At 41.4% G+C, this 21,791-nt stretch overlaps 1 protein-coding gene across 3 annotated transcripts in view; it reads left to right on the top strand.

The window, feature by feature from the left end:
* The window catches only part of GRM7 (glutamate metabotropic receptor 7), a 921,897-nt gene extending 920,455 nt beyond the window's left edge, over window positions 1–1,442 (top strand). For all 3 annotated transcript variants that reach the window (XM_045989695.1, XM_045989696.1, XM_045989697.1), the window contains one exon: window positions 234–1,442. Coding sequence is in view for 1 of the 3 variants with exons in the window: in XM_045989696.1 (XP_045845652.1) it covers window positions 234–283 (50 nt within the window). In the remaining 2 variants the exon portion in view is untranslated. The remainder of the gene's footprint in view (window positions 1–233) is intronic.
* Window positions 1,443–21,791: the final 20,349 nt, after the last annotated feature.

The following is a 21,791-nucleotide window of genomic DNA, read 5'->3' on the forward strand; positions in this document are numbered from 1 at the left end:
TTGGGGACATCTCAGAATAGAGAGCACAGATGGCTTGAGAATTGCTGGGCACTGCAGATGTTAGTAGACAAAACCTTAGAAAGAATCATAGGAATCCAGAGTGATGTGTGTTCCTCACTGGGGCATGGTTCCATCTTGACATTGCACCCAAGTCATCCAGATCTAAGTCTGTTTCTACCTTTGCAAATAAGATGATTGCTACAACTCACTCTTACATTTTTTTTTTTTTCCAGGCCCTGCTGCAAAAAAGAAGTATGTCAGTTATAATAACCTGGTTATCTAACCTGTTTCATTCCATGGAACCATGGAGAAGGAAGACCCTCAGTTATTTCGTCACCCAACCTGGCATAGGACTCTTTTGGTCCTGCCCGCTGCCTATCACTGGAGGAGCATCCCCAGCCAGGAGACCAATGTTAGAGGATCCAAGTGTCCTACACAGCTGCTTTATGAAATATTCTTACTTTATCTTGGCTTAATAAGTCACTGGTATCAGCACTGCCAACTCGGCTGCAATTTTGGACCTTCCCTGCCACAGGGAGCGTTGAGACTCAAGTCCCACCCAGGCTCTGTACGATGAACCACCGAGAGCCACAGTGAACGTTTTGGGGCTGACCTGTCTTTCTACGTATGTACTTCCAGACTGCAAGGTTTTGAAATTTTCTGTACAGTTTGTGAGGACTTTTGCACTTTGCCATCTGATGTCGTACCTCGGTTCACTGTTTGTTTTTGAATGCCTTGTTTCCATAGAGCCCTATTCTCTCAGACGGCAGAATATGTGGGAAAATTTTGCAACAAGTTAAATGTTAAAAAGATCTCGGCAGACAAAAAAAAAAAAAAAAAAAAGGAAAGAAAGAAAATTAAAACCATGTATGTAATGACTGTATAATTATAATTATAATTCTACTGCAAATCATGTTATTTTTTTTAAGACAAAAACGATATTTAAAGACCAAAAACTGTGCTGAGAAAGTATGCCCCACCTATCTTTGGTATGAGGATAGGTCCCGTGAAAGGAATGTGTTGGCTGAACTGAATAGAGGTCTTGCTCTTTGGAATGCATGCCAGTAACGTATTTTACAGTACATGTTAATAATTTATGTTCAATATTCGTATTTGTGTTCTCTTTTGTTATTTTAATTAAGGTAGATGGATATTTTGCAATAATTTTAATAATGATTAAGCTATTTGAAGAAAAGAATACAGATTTTTCATGTCTTGAGGTTTTGTTCATGCCCCTCTATGACTGACCAGTGTGATAAGGACTTTAAAAAAAAAAGCATGTATGTTTTTTACTGTTTGTAATAAGTACTTTCGTTAATCTTGCTGCTTATGTGCCAATTTAGTGGAAAACATCCTTGCTGAAAAATTCCCCCTTTCCATTCTCTTTCAATTCTGTGATATTGTCCAAGAATGTACCAATAAAATACTTTGGTTAACTTTTTTATTTCCTGAAATAAATATTTTTAGTTGTTTATCCCCTTTTAGTTACAGCTTATTTCATGAAGTCTTAAGTCAGGGAATACTGAAAACAACCAAACTTGTTAAAGAAACAAGCCTTAGCTCACAAGTAAAGTTATATCTGAAATTAAAATGATAAACCTATAGGGCTCAATGCTCTCATAAAAAAGGAATATCACAAAGCCCATGCATTTTGTTTCCTCAAAATCAAAGACCAGACAGCCTTCAGACACTGACTCAGTAAGTTACCCATCAAAAATAAAGTGTGCCTAACTGAACATAACAATAAAAAATTAACAATAAATAAAAATAAAAAACTGCAGAAATGAAAAAAAAGTGTCAAAGGGAAGAGGAAAAAAAAAAGGAATATTAGCTTCAATAAACAATCTGGGGGCAAGTGAGTGAAAAGATAAATATCTCCGTGAAACTTAACCAAAAGATCTGAATAAGAGTACTACAACAATGCATTTGTCTATACGGCCAAACAAATACGGTGGCCATGTTGATAGCAAGATTAAGACTTGGGGTTCCCCAAACTCCTATGTAAGAAACCCCCTCATGGATAAACTCGCACTCACTTGGGTGTCATGAGCACAGAAGAGTATCAATTTGCAGAGGGTGATGCCGATCTTCAGCACAAGGGAAGGACCCCAAAATCCATTTCAATGGATTTAAATGGCCCATCGTGGATCAACTTGTGACTGATTTTCTACTGCGTCTAGAATCCACCAAACTCGTGCTGCTCTCTTGGCCCAGGAAATTTGTATACAAAGCTAGAAATCTTATTTCAGTATCAACCTGAGAAAAATTAAAGTATCTCTCACCTTTTCCAATCCCTTAAATACCCTTCAAACAACAGGCCAATGAGATAAAAAGCTAATTACAGCACATATGAGTTTGGGATTATAAACACTTTCAAGTAGTAGAGCAAAACAACCGAGCATGCCAGCTGGCTCTCCTTCTCCTAGCTATCCTGGGGGAAAGTTACAGACACAGTCTGAATCCTCCATTTCCTCCGCTGGAAAACAGAGGAATACTGCGACGTATCTCAAAGACTTAGGAGGATTAAGAGGGGAAAAACATCACGCCAAGGGCTTAGAACACTGCCTGGCCCTGGTTAACCTGCCACCTGTGTTAGCCAGCATCCGTACCACCACGGTTGTTATAGCTTGTCTTAAAAATCAGATGGAGGGCACAGTGCTTTCTCCTTCCAGACATGCAAACACAATCTGTAAAAGAGTGCATGGGGTAAGCCAGGCTGGCTTCTGGCCACGTAGGAGAAACAATTTGTTTCACCAAGAAATCACGGAACGGCCTTTCCCGATGATTCTGATGTATGAACAAGAGTGCAAGCGAAATAACAAAAGCAATTCCACTGAGGAGTGGCAAGAGCTACTGCCAAGGACCTTTACTCCGCCCCTGGATCCTCAGGGTAGAATTGAAATTAACAGTGATCAAGACAATGTCAAGGATAAAAGTTAAACCTACAGCACTATGTAAGGAATTGTTATTTATATGCGTTATATACATTATATATGTATCTGTACATTTAACATATCGTTTCCTTTATATGCATCATATACCTTATGTAGATCATGTGCATTACCGTATATGCTTTATATACTTTGATTTACAATCCTCAAAAGACAGTTCTAATCATCTTCCATAACCTCCCTTCCCAACAGGGTAGCTGAGTTGAAGTTCATCTATAGCCCTAGGACAGACGTGATAGAAAATGGACCAATAGCAGGCAGCAGAACGAATGCCCCTCCAGGTCTCCCTGCTCTTCCTCAAATATACTGAGCATCGCTAATGCCTCTTCTCTTGCCTAGCACTAACTCCCCCCACGCAGCCACATGACCCCACTGCCTCAGTATTTCCAGTTTCTTAAACATCATCCCATCAGAGGTCTTTTCGGAGCTCATCTAACGGAGCAGCCCTCCTCCTCCCCCCATCCCAGGGAATCCACTCGCTTGCTTTATTTATCTGTTTCTTCATCTTTGTTGGTCCCTTCCAGCAATAAGGACTAGGAGAAAAGCTACACTGTCTGTTTTGTTCCTCGTACTATCCCAGCACTGCGACCAAGGTGTGACAAGGAGCAGGCATTCCGTAAATATTTCTAAAGCAGTCAGTGAAAGGAAGAATGGAGGGATGAAGGTAAAGAACAGAGGAACACAGAGGGAGGACTGGAAGAGTCTGTGGAAAGAGGGGCTGGAGCTAGGTCTGTAAGGGCAGGGAAGACCCAGGTTATCCAGAGGAAGCGACTGCTGAGACCTGACCTTTGTACTCTCTGCCTTTGAGGTAAGGGAGAGAACAATGCCTCCCATGCAGTCCTTCTTTTCATCAGAGTGGGAACCAGTCTAGGAAAGTGGGAAGCCAAGAAGGATGGCTGGATATGCTACATCAGAAACACTTCCATCTGAAGGAGGGAGAGAGACAAGACAGCAAGAAGGTACTCGATTCAGAATCACAACTCCTATGTAGGAGGATGAATCAGCCGTGTAATCCTAGGAGACCCACAGGCTCCTGGGGCCCTTCATGTCCTCATCTTATAACATCAACAGGACAGAGATTCAGGTCTTTCCATCCATCAGGCCCCTGCATATGAACTTGCTCCAAATGTTAACTTCACAATCGAAACGTGCTAACCTCGTCTGAACACAAAAACTTACAACGGTGCTAGAGCTGGGGTGGCTCCCCAGGTGGGGAAGAAGCGCCTCTTCTTTGCTGCCAGCGTGATTCATGCCTAAGGTACCTGGCCGCACTGTTGGCTACCACTTCACACAGACAAAAACAATCAGGCTCCAAAGGACTCAAATCCCTCAACCCCTCCTCCAGTTGCCGCTGCTGTACAGTTTCTCATTTGACATTTTTCTTCTATAAATTATGTTTTTGTAAAATTTGCTTTATCATGCCCTCAGTTGAGTATCTGGTTAGGTCCTGATATTTGTATTGGTTCCCGACCCTTCCAATCATCATAGTAGTGATCAATGCTGCTTTACTAACTTTCAGTCAAGGTAGTGATCATATTCTGGAAAATGACAGAGCCCAGAGCAGGGCTTTAGAGGTTTCCACCAGAGACCCATGACGAGGCTGACTTTGGTGCATTAATCAGCGTTAGGTCAACAGAAGTATGGTTATTGCTCTAATTAGAAACCCCGCAAGGGGGCGCCTGGGTAGTTCAGTGGATTAAAGCCTCTGCCTTGGCTCAGGTCACGAATCCAGGGTCCTGGGATCAAACCCAGCATCGGGTTCTCTGTTCAGAAGGAAGCCTGCTTCCTCCTCTCTCTCTGCCTGCCTCTCTGCCTACTTGTGATCTATGTCTGTCAAATAAATAAATAAAATCTTAAAAAAAAGAAAAAGAAAAAGAAACCCCAAAGCTGTAGGAATGATCGTCCTGTGTTATTTGGCTAACAAAAAATAAGAAGAAATGAACCAGAGCCAGGGACATTTGTCATGGCTTGTAAGTATCAACACACTGTATCCACACTATTTCTGACTTTGTCACAAAACCTAAGAGACCAACACTCCTAGACTCCATGAACCATGAGTGGCTTTTGGGTTTTGTTTCTCTATTAATAAATAAGTCATTGCCTTGCTCATCTTCCCTGCCATGGAATCAAATCAAGTTCAGAAGTTATTCCCAAGGTCTTCCCCATCAGAAGTTCTGGCTGTGGTGTACCACCTCCAGACTCCGGACACACTCACCAGGACTCCTCAAGGGAAGAGGGGAGGACAGGGCATGCCTTGGAAACTACAGCACAATCCAAATATCTTTACTCTCCCAAACTCAACACCGTGGCCTGGGATCACCCAATGGTTACTGACCCTGGTTTTGTCCTACTGTGTTTATTTTATTGGCTAACAAATAACCAAAGTATTGTCAAAAGAGTTGTATGGGCAATTCAAGCACCTAAGGTTTACAGAACACCTGTTTCTCTCTTCACATGGCATTCCTGACATCTGCCTTTCTTTGACTCCAAACCTTACTTTGTGCCTCAAGTGTCAATGTGTTTATCCTGGCTTTTGGGGTCATTTTTTCCCTTCTTTCTTTTTTTTTTTTTTTTTAAGATTTTATTTATTTATTTGACAAAGATCACAAGCAGGCAGAGGCAGGCAGAGAGAGAGGAGGAAGGAGGCTCCCTGCCCAGCAGAGAGCCCGATGCGGGGCTCGATCCCAGGACCCTGAGATCATGACCTGAGCTGAAGGCAGAGGCTTTAACCCACTGAGCCACCCAGGCACCCCTATTTTCCCCCTTTCTTTAAAAGGGGATTTTAGTAAATCAATAAATCAATAAAGTGGAGGCAAGATACGAATCCTGATTTCTCTCCTTTAACTCTTGTATCTTATACAAGTGCTTCCCAGACTTGAATGTGCCTATCAGTCAGTCACCTGGGATCTAGTTAAAAATGTAGATTCTCTTTCAGCAGGAAGGGCCCAAGTTTCTGCATTTCTAATAAACTCCTTGGGGACACGATGGCGCTGCTGGTACCTGAACTGGAGTTAGGTTCTTGACCCCGATTTTACATTCAATTCACTAAGAGACTTTAAAATACACACATGGCCAGAGCCCACCACAGAGAGTCCGTTTTAACTGCTCTGGAGTAAAGCTTGGGGACTTTTTTTTTTTTTTTCTTTTCCTCTTCAAGCTTCCCATGTGTAGGGTGGAGGATTGATGTTCTAATCTAGTGTGTCTTGAGATTTAGTGAGCATCGGAGTTCCCTGGAAGGTTTACTGAAACACAAAATGCTAAATCGTTCCCTCCTCCTACAAATTCAGCAGTAGTCCAGGGTGGGTGCTGCTAATTGACATTTTTTTTTAAATATTTTATTTATTTATTTGACAGAGAGAGAGGTCACAAGTAGGCAGAGAGGCAGGTAGAGAGAGAGGGAGAAATAGGCTCGCCACTGAGCAGAGAGCCCGATGTGGGGCTCAATCCCAGGACCCTGAGATCATGACCTGAGCAGAAGGCAGAGGCTTAAACCACTGAGCCACCCAGGCGCCCCTGCTAACTGACATTTCTAACACTATTCCAAGTGATGCTAATGCTGCTGGTCCAAGGACTATACTTTGAAAGCCATTGGTCAAATCTAAGGGACTGTAGGACTTTTCTCATGTTCTGGTTTTGAACAGACAAAAGGCTAAAACAAAGCAAAAGATACTTTTATCAGCTCTGACTCATTTTGCACCCCTGCATGCATTCTGAATTTTAGGCTTCAAATACTACTCTTAGAGGTCACTATTTTGTGGTGCATTTGCCCACCTTCCAGCTTTTGCATAAATTGGCTGAAAACCAACTCAATGGACAGTTTACTCACCCACCCACATTTGTCTCTTGGAACCATTTTTCTCTCCTTCCCTGGGTACCTGACCAGAGATTCAGAATTCTGAGTGTCTTCTGCTGCTCTCGGGTCTGTCATCTCCCAAGTTCTGATCTTGGGTTCATGACTATATTTCGACATTTTGCAGTCTGTCTTTCCAAAGCCTCATCCGTCCACCTGGCTCTGTGTGGGCAGGCTGCTACCCCCAGCTCATGAGCTCAAGTGACATTGGTGTTTTCCCCACCAGGTCTTTCCCGCTGATATGAATTTGGTTCAGAAAAGAGATTCTTTTCTCTTCACTGTCCCTTGAGTGTTATAATGGGCAGTGGTTGACCATTCAGTCAACCATTTGAGCACCTGCTATATACCAGGCACTGCTCTAAATTCTTGGGGACACTGCAGTAATAAGGCAAATCTCCTGTCCTCAAAAAGCAAGCATTGCCGATGAGGTGTCCAACATTGTGCAGATGCTGCTCTTCTATGCAGAGGTGAGCTCTCTTCAACAGGACATAACAACCAGATTCACCGTACAGCACTCCAACCCAAATCCGTCTTCTCTCACTGCATTTCTTCTTTTTCCCCACTACTCTTTCTTCTGCTTAGAAAATGTGGACACGCTGACTCTTTATTTTGCTTGCTGTTACTTTGTGTTTTATGATCCTCTGGGCTCCAAGAGGATATGGAGATCCAAGCAGGCAGATCCCCAGCTGTGTTTACACCTGGTTCCATAGTTGCAAAACTGCATTTGCCTCTCAACTGCAGGGACCTATTCACTACAATAAAGGAAAATCCTAGGGAGAAATTATTCTAACTTTGAGTCAGCCAGTCAGTGAGCAGCATCCATTGTTAGAGTAACAATAAAATAAGTAAAATAAAAATAAGTAAAAAAAAATACATTTTTACCTTTTCCTTTGAACAAATAGCTTTCCAGCCTGTTCTGCACCTGGCTATTGAGCTGGACAATGACAGAGTCCATCGTGGTGACTGTCTTCCTCCTAGTAGACATTTACTTCCAGAGAAACTGGGTCAGGCAAATCATACTGGCCCTTGAGCCAAGGGGGACAGGGCTGCCCTTGATAACCACCAGATATTGTGTGCATAGAGCTAGCAGAGAGCTAAGTTCATCAGATACTTGGCATGTGCTCAGCACTGTGTTCAGCAACTCATATTCACCTCATTTAATCTTAAATAGATCTCTGTGTGGGAGAGGTTGGCATTATCTTCATGTTAATGTGTAATAAGAGGAAAGAAAGAATGGTAGAAAAATTTCCCTAAAGTCATGCCATTGGTAAGTGATGTTTGAACCCAGATCTCATTGATGCTGGAGCCAAAACTGTTAAATGCTAACTTACAATGCCCAAAATATGCTTTCTTTTCACTCCAAAATAAGAAATACAATCACCATAAGCAAAATCAGCCCCTAAGCAGAATGAAATAGGATTTGGGCAGGGTAAGTGTGTATGAACAATACATAATAATTATAATAGGATAGACTATTAAACAGTTTTAAGAGTAATTCAGAAGAATGCTGTAGAAAAATGCTCTTAATGATTTTCAAGATGATTCTAAACCACATAAATGCACATATACATGCCATGATAAAGCTTGAAGGAAAAATACAAACTAAGCTACGCAATTGTGAATTATTTTTTACTCTTAAATTTTTCAACTTTTTGTTTTCTTTGCAATGAGATATGGTAGATTTATAGGGAGAAAAGTTAGCTTGAAAATCATCCTAGGGGTTTCTGCTAAGTTGGCAAAGTAGCACAGCATGATGCTGGCTCCCCACTTGAAATCATTTCTGGACATAACATAGAACAGCTCTTCTGGGCCCTGCATTTACACTAGAACCTCCTTGGGGGCTTTTGAAAAATACTGACCCACAGGCTCCACCCCAGACTAATTAAAACAAATTTTGGAGGGACACCTAGATACTGATGTATTTTTAACCCCATCCCCTTACAATGTGGTTTTGAGAGAAACACAGATGTTAGGGATTAGGACTTGGATGGATACTAGGAATTAGGAATGATGAACCATCCCACCTACCATAGCACCTGCCTCCCCCTGTCCCCAGCACACACAACCAGACTGAGGGCTCATACCCCCAACTGAGCAGAATGATAGCCCAGAAAAGGATCTTTTCCATAGAGATGAAAAAAGCATTATGTCTGTGAAAAAAAACCTGGAACACTTGTACATATTATACACAACATAATCAATCCAAGATGGATTTTAAGGATGTGTCAGAAGTGGGAAAAAAAAAAAAAAAAGGCCTTTAAGAGAAAATACAGGGAAGTGTCTTTCTCACCTTGGCTGTAAGGAAAGATTTCTTAAGAACAGAGGGCTAACCATAGAAGAAATAATTAATGACTTTGATTATATTAAAATCCAGAATACTGTTCAACAAAAGATACTGTAAAGAAAGTGGAGGTAAAAAATAATCTGTAAGAAGATATGTAAAATGCATAAACCAACAAAGGATTCATATTAGAAATATGTATTAGGAATAAGTGTACACATACACATAATGTGAAATCCACATAAATGTAAATAAAAAGTCACATGTATCCTGCAAGTAAGATAAAGACAGACAACTCACTTGTGGAAAGAACAGACATTTCACAGAAAAGGAAATCACATGACTGAGGAAAAAGAGAGAGATGCTCAATTTCTTTAGTAATCAGAGACAAGCAAACTGAGATCACAGTGAGAGCATTTGACACCCCACCCTATCCAACTGGCAATGTCAGGAAAATGTGAGTAAAGGAGAGCTCATATATTTCTGATTTGAGTGTTAGCTGCTACAACCACTTGGACAAACAATTTCCACTTCACAGTTGAATATCTATGTTCTTTATGGCCTGGCAGCTCCACCGCCTCATAACAACTCAGAAAATATCTTTCTGCAGGTACCCCAGGATACACGCAGAGGATGTTCATAGAAGTCCTGTTCACAATTCCAAAACTCTGGAAATACTGCAGTGTCTACTGAGAGAAAAATGGACAAAGAAATCACAGTACAGTCACACAACGGAACACTATGCAGCAAGAGAATCCACGAGACCACTTTGATCAATCTTAATAACATGATATTGAGTGAAAAAAAAAAAAACAAAAAAGGAAGCTCTACAAGATAATTTACAAAATTCAGGATCATGGTTACCTCTGAGGGAAACAGGAGAATGAAATAAGAAAGAAGGGAGAAGTGAATTATCAGTAATGGTGAGGTTTTAGCCTGTGTATAGTCTAGCAAGTAGTTTATTGTATTATTAAACATAAAGAAGAGTGTGCATGGATCAATAAGGATGGTGTTTCATGCATCAACAATGACAACTATCTCAAGTGCTTTTATGGCTACACACAAATGTGCAAACAATCATCTCAACTAAGACCCCAATCTTCCTACTATAGGCCTAAAAATGACCTGCGTGGTGTGCTGCGTAGCTTATGTGATGAGCCACGCTCCACCAGTGACTCCAGAGTTAGCAAAGCTGCATCGTATAATCAGTAATCATTCACTCAGATCTGCAACTCTATTAGACGGGTGGCTCTACTCCCATTTCAGGAAGACAAAACTCACGAGTCATAGAGCTAATTAAGTCAACTGCTCTAGTCTTACTTCCATCCTTGTGATCAAGAATCCATGAAGAGTCAAAGCTACAGCTTTTTCCTCCATGGAAGAGATAACATTTTGCTCCTTCCTAAGATTCAGACCTTGGTTTCATTAGCCTAATATTCTGTGAGGTTCTCACTTAGAAACACGAATCCTGTGCTACTATCTGGTGATGACAAAAAGTTAAGATTCTCTTGGCTGCTGGGGCGGGGGACCTTATGTTCACAGCAAGAACCCATTATAGGGAAATAAAAGATTTAGAAAACACCAATTTTTATGGAATTTTCTCAGTTGACAGAGATAAAAGTGACCAACCATTCTAGTTTTGCCTGAGATTTTGCTGGTTTTATCACATAAAGTCCAGCATCCCAGGAAACCCCCCCCCCCCCAATCCCAGGAACAATGAGACTGTTGGTCCCACTAACCTGACTCACTGAATCATCTCATTCTGATATCATTGACTTTCTGTTCATTCTCTCTTAAATGGAAGAAATTTAGAATACAGGTCAAAATAAAGCTTAAGGATTTCCTATCTGGATGAGTCTATGGGTATCTCTCCAAAGGGAAAATGGCAGAGCTGTGCATGAATCTTTCTCAGAGATTCCTTAATATTCCCCATATTCCCACACTCATCTGTATTTTCTCCATCCAAAGGCTCTGATTTCACATTAAGAATGACTTGTATGACCCCCTGGCATACACATACACTTATTTTGAACAAAAGCTTCCAGACCAAAGCTTCTGACATTGTAAGAATTAGAATATAAATATTACTGAATACTACAATTACACACCGTTTATTTCCTCAGTGTCTTTGGCGAGAAACTTGAAAGTAAAAAACAAAGGCTAGGTCAGCAAGAATTCCCCTAAATTGTCATATCAGGAAAGGAGTGTCACATTTCTGCTCAGTTCATGAGCAATGTAGGGGGAGCAGTTTAAACATTAATTTGCTCCTCTGTTGTTTTTTTTTTGTACATTAGATAAATTACACTAACAGAAGTAATCAACATCCACAAAGACCTGACCATGGCAGTGAATTTGGTCTACAACAGATCCACTGGCTCCAGTAAGATTATTTTTTTTTTATCTCTATTGTGGTCACAAATTGTCCCTTGTGATAGTGTTTTTAGAGGGAAAAAAATTGCATGTGGTATATCTTGAAGAAGATCAACTGTAAGAAGGAATGTGTGATAACAAGCCCTCAACCACCACCTTCTAATACTATATAGTTGATTTCTCAAAAATACTAGTTCTCAGACTTTCGTGAGAAAGCTAAAGCCTTGTTGGTGGGCAGACTCTAGCATCTCTCATTTAGAAGCACTGAAATGGAACCAAAGAATCTGCATTTCCACCCAGTTCTCATTCTTGATCCTGACCACAATAGACCATACTTTAAGAACTGTGCTCAGAAGGCCCCTGGACCAAAATGGTGTAAGAATGTGCGGAAGCAATGTTCTACTGCAAGCCCAGCAGTCTCACATCTAGACACATCCAAGTCTGTATCTCTGGAGGGAAACTGGTAGAGCTGCACACAATTCCTTCTCAAAGATTCCTTAAAACTTATTAATGCAGAATTTTACTTAACTATTATAAGTCACATGTAAAGGATCTCAGATCCCAGTGGTATCAGAGTTGTGTGATGTGGCAAATACAACAAAATGAAAATTGTTGAACTTAAGTAGTATAGCTCATGTGATAATTCTTCCAAACATGTATGCATCAAAATGTTACACTGAATTTTTAAAAATACAGTTTCTAATTTTTCACTCACCTTTGGGATTATATGGAAACTCCTTAATTGTTAATACACTGTAATTTTCCCCAGTACTTTCAAAGGGTTACATAAAGTAAATAATATAGGTCTGATGTGCAAAAATGTTTAACGTTTTAAACATTTTTAAACTACAATTTTGATTTACTTAGGGTATTGGTTTATCAGTGGGTTCAAGTACATGTCAGTATGGAGGTAGGATGTGTTGGGAGAAGTGGGTGAGGAGCTGTGTCACTGAAGTCGATCCACACGACAGAAGAAGAATCTGGGGCAAAAAATTTAGAAATTCAACAAACATAAAACTACTATATGGGGACTTATTTTTCTTAAGAAATGAAGTCTGAAGGCAGACAGTTGTGGCTTCTTGTAGTTGATCAAGGATGATATCAAGAACCTGAATTCTTTGTCTTCTCCTACATTGCCCCCCAACCTTGATGTATGACTTTCATCCTCACATTAACAAAATGGCTACTGTACCTCCAGGCATTACATCCATACATTAAGCAGTAAAGACCAAAAAACTACAGTCCTCTTCCTGAGGCTATGTCTTTTTATTCAGGAACAGAAACTCTTCTCCAAAGTTCTCATAGTTTTTTGGCCAGAAACTTGTGACTTGGCCTCCTCTGAAAAGCAGTCTTTTCAACAACAAGCAGAATAGAGAATAGGAATAATTTACTGGGGAGGTATCCTGGCTGAGAAAACAGTATCTCTCAAACTAATGTTCTAGGAGATGTCATATAAACTCGTTCTACTTTCTAGCACTTTCTTTCCAAATAGTGATGACTGTTTAGGACACAAAATCACTACTACTACTAAGAAATTTCTAAGAGACCTGTCCATAACATTAAATTCTGAAAAACCTGTCCCAAGAGTTCCAAGTAAGGGTAAAGACAGGACCATATACAGATTCTGGAGGAGATCACCTGGTTGAGTACTCCACAAATCCGTCTCTGGAAGCCTACTTAAATGTGCACCACCCTGAGGAGTGGTTAACTAAAACTCAGCCCAGCAAACATCAAGGCTGGCAAGGGCCACTTCGAACCATTTTGCATAGATCATTAGGCTGCTGCAGAAGCCTGTTTGCTCTCTGGGTAGCAGCAACTGTCCCCACATTCACTCCCATTCTGGATTGTATTTTAAGGCAAATTATCTATTCAGCCTCTGTTGCTAGCACATGAGGAATCATAATGAGACACTCCATTTCTGGCTGTAATTTCTGTGCCAAACTGACTTGGAACAGAACCAAACCAGTATCTCATTTTGCCCCTCCCTGCTTTATTCCGTTCTCATCTGCTTTATACCAAAACTAAAAAGAAAGTATAATTCCAAATCGTGGAGATATGTTTCCATCTACCGTGAAGGCAGAACTAATCAGAGATGTAATAAAAAATGCATTTTCACTACACCCTCCATCAATCTTTGCCGGTATCACCTGACTGAAAAGATTTTCAGATTTCTTTTACTGATTTGTATTCTCGATTCCCATTTATTAATCACCTTATCAGACTTTCTGACAGCCCTCCAAAATCAAGACAGAAGCTGTGAAATCATTTCCTCAGTTTAGTCCTCTCAACAAACTACTACAGTGTTATAAAGATATAAAGGTGTCATGGTGTTTAAGTTTATGGCCACGTTCCATGCCCAAGCTTATATCCAAGCACCCATTATCTCCAAGCTCCGTATTTTGTTCTGGAAAGCCCGTGAACACACAGAGGGACTCATGCTGTGTAATGAAGATTGTAAAGAATTGTAAAGATGTGTAAAGAAAAGTGGGGGAAGGATCACAGCTTTGTTAACTCACTAGGTGTGCTGGATACGGCGGACTTCCCACCTCAACCACCTCGCACACTTCTGCACCAAAGAGTGGAAGAGCTGAAAGACACACTTCCCAGATGCCTTTGCAACTGAAAGTCTGGATGCAAATTTTTTTGCTCAGTTTAAAAGCATGTACACGAGACTGAGACAAAGAAATGTGATGGATAAGGAAAAATATTTTGTCCATCCAGAAGGTAAGGAAGAAGAGAAAAAGAGTAGGACAAATAGAAAACAGCTAGTAAGATGGTGGTTTGAAACCTAAATAAATCAGCAACGTTGTTAAATGTAAACAAGCACGCAAATGAAAAGACACAGAGTGTCAGATTTTTTTTTTTAAACAGAATCACTTATAAGAGACATACCTTAAATAGAAGGCACAGAAAGGTTACAAGTCAAAGAATAGTGCAATGGACTGAATGGTGGCCCTGAAGAGAAGAGGTCCTAATCTCTGGAGTCTGTAAATGTCACCTTATTTGGAAAAAAAGAGTTTGCAGATATGAGTAAATTAAGGATTTTGAGATAGATTATCCCATATTATCTGGGTGGGCACAAAGTGCCCTAACATGCCTCCTTATAAAAGGAAGCCTAGGGGCACCTAGGTGGCTCAGTGGGTTAAAGCCTCTGCCTTCGGCTCAGGTCATGATCTCAGGGTCCTGGGATCGAGCCCCACATCGGGCTCTCTGCTCCTCGGGGAGCCTGCTTCCTCCTCTCTCTCTGCCTGCCTCCCTGCCTAGTTGTGATTTCTCTCTGTCAAATAAATAAAATATTAAAAAAAAAAAAAAAAAGAAGCCTAAGGGAAGGGGGTCCTGGATGGCTCAGTTGGTTAACCAACTTAACTTGGTTAAGTTAAGTTAGTTAAGACTCTTAATTTCAGCTCTGGTCATGAGCTCAGTGTCGTGAGATCAAGCCCTACACTGGGCCCCATGCCTCATGGTGGGCTCCATACTCAGTGTGGAGACTGCTTGAGATTCTCCCTCTCCCTCCCCCTGCTTGGGCTCACTTGCTCTCACTCTCTCAAAACAAACAAACAAACAAAATCTTAAAGGGAAAGCTGAGGGACATTTGATACACAGAGAAGAGAAATACACATGATCAGGGAGACAAGGGAGGTGATGCAGCCAGGAGTCAAGGAACGCTGGTGACCAGCAGCAGTTAGAACAGGCAAGGAAGGGATTCTCCCCTAGAGTCTCTGAAAGGGATGCAGCCCTACAGACACCTTGATTTCAGCCTGGTGATTCCAGACTGCTGGACTCAAGAACAGTGAGACAATAAGCTTTGTTGTTTCGAGCCACCCAGTTTGTGGTAATTTGTTACAATTGCAGTAGAAAATGACTATACATGATATGCCTTACAAAACTAACCCAAAGAAAACTGGGGTACCTATACAAATGTCTTGCCTTAAAAGGGGACATTTCATAAAGGTAAAAGGAAAAGAAAGCAAAGCTATCTTTCTACTCCATTTGCCTTTTCTATTGGGAAGTAAGGTTATGGAATCGCCACATTTTCTATAAATGGCTTTTCAGTTGTTGCTCCTTTTCCCGGATGCCAAGAGCCAGTTTCAGAGTCGAGGACATGTCACAGTTCTGCCTGCTTCAGTCCTGCTTCGTGGTCTTTGTGACGGTGGAGGAAAGATCTTAAGCTCCTAACTCCAATAGCGGCACCAGAGGTAGGAGCAAGATTATTGGTCCTTATTGCCCTGGAACAGGGACCACTCCATGCTTTGCTGGGCTGATGCTGACTTTTATTATGAAGAGGGACCTTTATAAAAACAAATACACATTTTCAATGTAAAATTGCGAGGGTACCTCCCAGAGCCTCGGAAGAAGCCATGGAAGTGGAAGTCCCCGCACCTACAGTTCATTAACTCATGGTGAGGGAGTGATTCCTGGGGCTCCGTCTAGAACCGCAACTTCAGCCCTGGCCAGTGAGGTTGTGCACACCTATGTCCCCAGACTAAGTCTTTTTCTACCAAAATACAGGGATTTCAGTACCAAAGCCTAAATGATACATCTTTAAAATCCTCTCCCCTTCCTCAGGTCTCTGCCTCTCTTTCCACCGAAGAACACTGCCATTTTTTTAAATTAACATATAATGTATTATTGTTTCAGGGGTACAAGCCTGTGATTCATCAGTCTAACACAATTCACAGCACTCACCATAGCACAGTGTCCCACACCCAGCCACCCCCTCTCTCCCACCACCCTCCCCTCCAGCAACCCTCAAGTTTGTTTCCGGAGATTAAGAGTCTCCTATGGTTTGTCTCCCTCTCTGGTTTCGTCTTGTTTAGAACACTGCCATTTTAAACATTCTAGGAACCCAAGATGAGCTGTCTGGATGTGTTTCGCTTACCTAAGACAAAGGGGTACCTTCCGTTTCTGTTTGTCTTTTTACCTCACCACACACCTTTATTCCAAAGCTCTTCAAACACCTGCCACTGGGAATTGCATTATGAAGAGGCTGCCTACGCCATGCTTCTATCGGGAGGGATGGGGTTTCTCCCCAAGGAACCTAGTCATCTTCTACTCTATTAATATGTTCACGATTCCTGCACCTGAGGACACTCAGAGATGAGACCATCAAGTGTATCAGCCTGCAAGCTTGGTGAGCGTAACTATTACTTATAATTATAACTTCAATGCAGACCACTAAATAGCCATAGACCCGAGAACAAGCAGGACATCAGACACTGAGAAGCATTAGCCATTGTGGTCTTAATCCCATGTCCCATAGGGAAGAAGAGGGGAGTCTGGACACAACAGCCTTAACAAACATCTGAAGCCATGTAAGCCTGGATCCTTCCATGAAGTTGAGGTACCTACGACGTTTCTCTCCCTCCAAGTATCTACCACAACTCTTTCAGAAAGACACACATGCACACCTCCTTAGCAATATAGTGTCTTAGTCTGTTTAGGATACTGTAACAGAAATACTATGGACTACATAGCGTATTAACAACAGAAATTTAGTTCTCACTATTCTGAAGGTTGGGAAGTCCAAGATCATGGCACTGGAAGGCGGGGAAGGTGGGGTGCCAGGCGAGGACCCATCTGCTGGCTGATAGACAGCTGTCTTTCTGCTGTGCTTGCGAAGAGAAGGGACAAGAGAGATCCCTGTGGTCTCTCTTTTTTTTTTTTTTCTTTAAAGACTTTATTTATTTAACAGACAGAGATCACAGGCAGGCAGAGAGGCAAGCAGAGAGAGAGGGGAAGCAGGCTCCCCGCTGAGCAGAGAGCCCAATGTGGGGCTCGATCCCAGGACCCTGAGATCATGACCTGCGCCAAAGGCAGAGGTTTTAACCCACTGAGCCACCCAGGCGCCCCCCTGTGGTCTCTTTTATAACGCTGATGCCATTCATGAAGGTCCTACCATCCCTATCTAATCACCTCCCAAAGGCTCCTCCTCCAAATACCATCACATTCAGGGCTCGGATTTAACATATAATTGGGGGGCAATACACACACTCAGTCTACAGCAGCAACACTCTTATTTCCATGACAGTGTGAATTTGGATTTCACTCCATATTGCATTCTAGCACTATTAAAGGCTGTGGGAAGCCCCAACACATCCTTATTAAAGGAATAATTGAAATCAACCTAAGAGTGACTCCTGTCATGTGGCTTTAGGATCCACGCCAAACAATTACTGGCCATTCCCAACGTAGTGCTAATGAGAGGATACTCTATCAGAACTAACGGTCTTCTGAGGGAACACCCAGGTCCCACGCTACAGTGGAAGCTTGGAGCACAACTACCTGATTCCAGGTGGGCAGTCACTCAGACAGATTACCAGCCTTACCACCTGGCAGAAGGGAGGTAGTATTTCCTGAGTATCCCACTTCATTCTCACAGGGATTCAACTTGCAAAGAGAGTGGGCTAAGACAATGGATTAGCTAAACAGCTAGTATCAGAGGTTCTGATAGGTAGAGAACAGTGTTCAGACAAATCTCCAGGCTATAGATGGAATATTTGTATGCCCTCAAAATTCACATGTTGAAACCTAATTGCTAATGTGATAGTATTAGGAGGAGTGAACTTTGGGATGGAGTTAGAATATGAGGATGGATCCTTTATGAATGAGATTACTATTCCGTATAAAAGAGACTCCAGAGAGTTGTCTCTCTCCTTCAACATGTGGAACACAACAAGAAAATGGCTGTCTCTGAACCAGAAAGTGGGACCTCACCAGACACTGAAGCAGCCAGTCTTGAACTGTAGGAAATTTTTATCATTTATAGGCTCCCCAATCTATGTTATCCTTGTTATAGCAACCCAAATGGACTAAGACACTTAATAAGTCCCTTACCTAAGAAAGACATGACCCTGTGGGCAGGTGCTAGTAGGAGCCAAGACAAGAAAAAACACAGCTATATAACTTCATATGAGAAGAGAAAGAGGTTAAAACAAAAACAAAAACAAAAAACAAAACAAACAAACAAACAAACAAAAAACAGCCTAGGAAAGAAAAGAATGTTAAGCAACTGGGTGGAGAACTGGATTCTGAGTTGTGGAAGTGACTTAGGAACAGTTAAAAATAGGAATATCTAACACTGACCTTTAAATATTTTTAAAATGCTGTGATTTAAATCTCCTCATCTTTCCAAATCTTCAGTCAAGTCTTATGAACACAAAAGCCTTGTAAGTGAACTGTCTGGCCATACAAATTTGGGGAGAACATTATGTTTTCACAGGCAGAGGAAGGGGCTTCTAATGACATGAATTGGCAGGAAAATCTTAGTTAATATATGAGTCATATTTAAATGGTGTCATCTAAACTAAAATCTGCCTTATTATATCATATTATTATATATTATTATATCATATACTATTGGTAGATTGGTTCTTCCCTCTGGACCCACACAAAGCCAAAAACTGTGCTCTCTGACCTGTGGCCACCCAGCAGATAGTCTTCTTTTCTCCAGGCCAAGCTGCCCTCTTTCAGAAGACATGATGTTGTTTCTGCCACTCAGCATGCTCCCAGTAAACAAGCTCCAACTTTTTTCAATTTTTATCTCATAAGGCATAACAAACATAACTGAACAAAATACTCTAGAAATCACTTATCAGTTCTATAAACACTGAGGACGTCTCAGGTATTATTTACATTTCTGCTGCCATCACACTGATGAATCAACACTGGTGGACCAGCAGCAAACTGAAACCTCCTGTCATTGTCCCTCAGGCTGCCTCTCCATGAGTGGCTTCTCCCCTATTCTGGACCTGGAGTTAGAGTATTATTTGGACCTATACTCATGAAGTTACACTCATCCTTCTTAAACTGAATCTTATTCCAGCTAGCTGAAATTATTGAGAACCTAATTCTAGTATCTAATATTTTTATAATTCCTTCAAAATGTATGATATTCATAATGTATGATTCACGAAGTCTATAACTTTACTCAAGACCCTGTGACCCAAGCCTAAAGCAGGCCCCTTCAGGCTAAACGGGGAATGCTGCACACTGTGGCACAGCTGACCTCAATATTTGCTCCTGTCTCGTTTTGCTCTGAGCTAGCTCTGAGCCCTGGCACACCCAGGAGGCTCCGGAAACCCCCTGTGCATTCAAGCCTGGGACTTGGCAGTTGTTATGCCAGTGTATCAAGTATCGAAACTTCCCCAGTGATTAGCACCATGCCTTGCATAGAGAAAATACTCAAACAGCCACCAGATTCATAATCCACAGATGTCTCTGTTTTCAGCCTCCTGGAAAATTAGCAGGACTGATACATGAATCAAGCTTAACATTATCTCCACCCCAAAATAATTCACCGTCGTATGTGAGGAGACAAAATAAGTCTAACCAATCCTCTCATGTTCTTTGCTAACCAAAAAGCTTTTGGACTTGGCCCAATTTGTTTCTTCTAATCCACAACTCTTACTCATGGTCCTGTCGTTGTCAGAATGAGCCTTTGCTAGTTTGTGATGCAGAATCTGAAGAATCAAAAGCTCAAAAGTAAGGAGCAAACCTGGAAAGTCTGGGAGGAGAGGACAGGAAGCATTAGGCCAACCCCTGGAGAGAAGGAAATTATGAAATTTAGAAAAGAAGGAGTGCAGGAGCTTGGGTCGAAGGAAACAAATGGAAAATGAAAGAAAATTCTAAGAATTAATGAAATGGACAATTTCCCTTCATCATGGTAATTTAGAAACCACTCAGGTGAAAAATTTTTGACTATATGGGCATCATTTTTTGATTATTGGACCATGTTTCCTTTACAGTGGCAGTACTCTTAACCTAGATCATAGGAGTCCTTAGTTTTTACAAATCTTCCCCTTCTGGAATGATTATGTAAACATTTCATCATGTGGTAGAAGAAACATGTTCCCATCCTCGTTTTTCCTCTTTTTAATTTTGCCAAGAAAATTATTAAAGAAGACAAGAGAAATGGGCTTGCAGTTCAAATCTTACAGTGCCTTAATTAAACTGAAGAGAAAACCAAACAGGCAATGGATTTTCTGGTGTCAGTACATTTTTAAAGGATCCAAAAAGCTCTGTGCCCAAAAACTGCTTCCACAGTGGTCAGCCACCTTGCTTCTCATTCATATCTTTTTAATATATGTTTTGGATTAATGAATTATCTCCTAAAATCATCTTATTGGAAAAGTGAGCAACTCCTGGGATCTACTACCTGCCAGATAGGAGACATGTATTGCTTCATTTTTTTTTCTCATGATGACCCCACAGGCATTTGTTTCAACACTGTAACTATTACAGGTTGAATTGTATTTCCCAAAAATGGGTGAAGTCCTCAAGCCCTAACCTTCAGTACCCTAGAACGAGATCTGATTTGGAAAAAGGGTCATCATTGCAAATATAATTAGTTCAAATGAAGGCACACTGGAGTGCAGTGGACCCTTAATCCGATAGGCCTGGTGTCCTTATAAGAAAAGGGCACTTTGGAAATAGATGAAGAAAGAGCAGACAGACTGTGACAAGGACATCGGAAGACACACAGATGGAGTGATACATCTGTAGTGCAAGGAACACCAAGGATTGCCAGCACACAGGAGAATTTAGAAAAGGCAAAGCAGGATTATCTCTACAGGATTCAGAAGGAGCATGGCCCTGTCGACATCTCAGTTTTGGACTTCCAGCCCCCAGGACAGAAAAAGGATAAATTTGTTGTTTTAAGCCACCCAGTTTGTGGCATTTTGTTACAGCAGCCATTGGAAACTAATACAATAACCAAGAGTTCAGGTTGTACCTAACTCTTCCATTGGTGTATGACCTTGTATAAATTATCTCAAGCTTAGTAAACCTCACATTTCCTCATTTGTGAGATATAGATAATCATGTTTACTACTACAGAGATTTTCTCTTTTTAAATCTTTTTAAAAAAGATTTTATTTATGTATTTGTCAGAGAGAGAAGGAGACTGTGAAGGGACGAGCAGGGGGAACAGCAGGCAGGGGAGAAGCAGGCTCCCTGCTGAGTGAGGAGCCCAATGTGGGACTCGATCTCAGGACCCTGGGATCATGACCTGACCAAAGGCAGACACTTAACTGACTGGGCCACCCAGGCATCTCCCACATAGATTTTCTAAGACATAAATTAAATGGAAATCTCTGTGCTTTGCTTGCCCTAAATCCCAGCATCAGGTAAGCATTTATCAGCCTTTCTTCCTCCTTGTGAATGAAGAAAACCAGAAATAGGATAAAAACATGCCCAGTGGCAGAGCTGCACTTCGAAATGAGGTCTGCCTGCCTGCAAAGAGCATGTAAGAGTCCAAGAAAGCCCTAAGGGGATTATTTTCGCTCAAGAGTCTGTTGTGTGTGCTGAGGAGCTGGACAGTGAGAGGTAAGTCCTTGAACAT

Source organism: Meles meles, chromosome 20 (genome assembly GCF_922984935.1).
Source record: "Meles meles chromosome 20, mMelMel3.1 paternal haplotype, whole genome shotgun sequence".
Lineage (NCBI taxonomy): Eukaryota > Metazoa > Chordata > Mammalia > Carnivora > Mustelidae > Meles > Meles meles.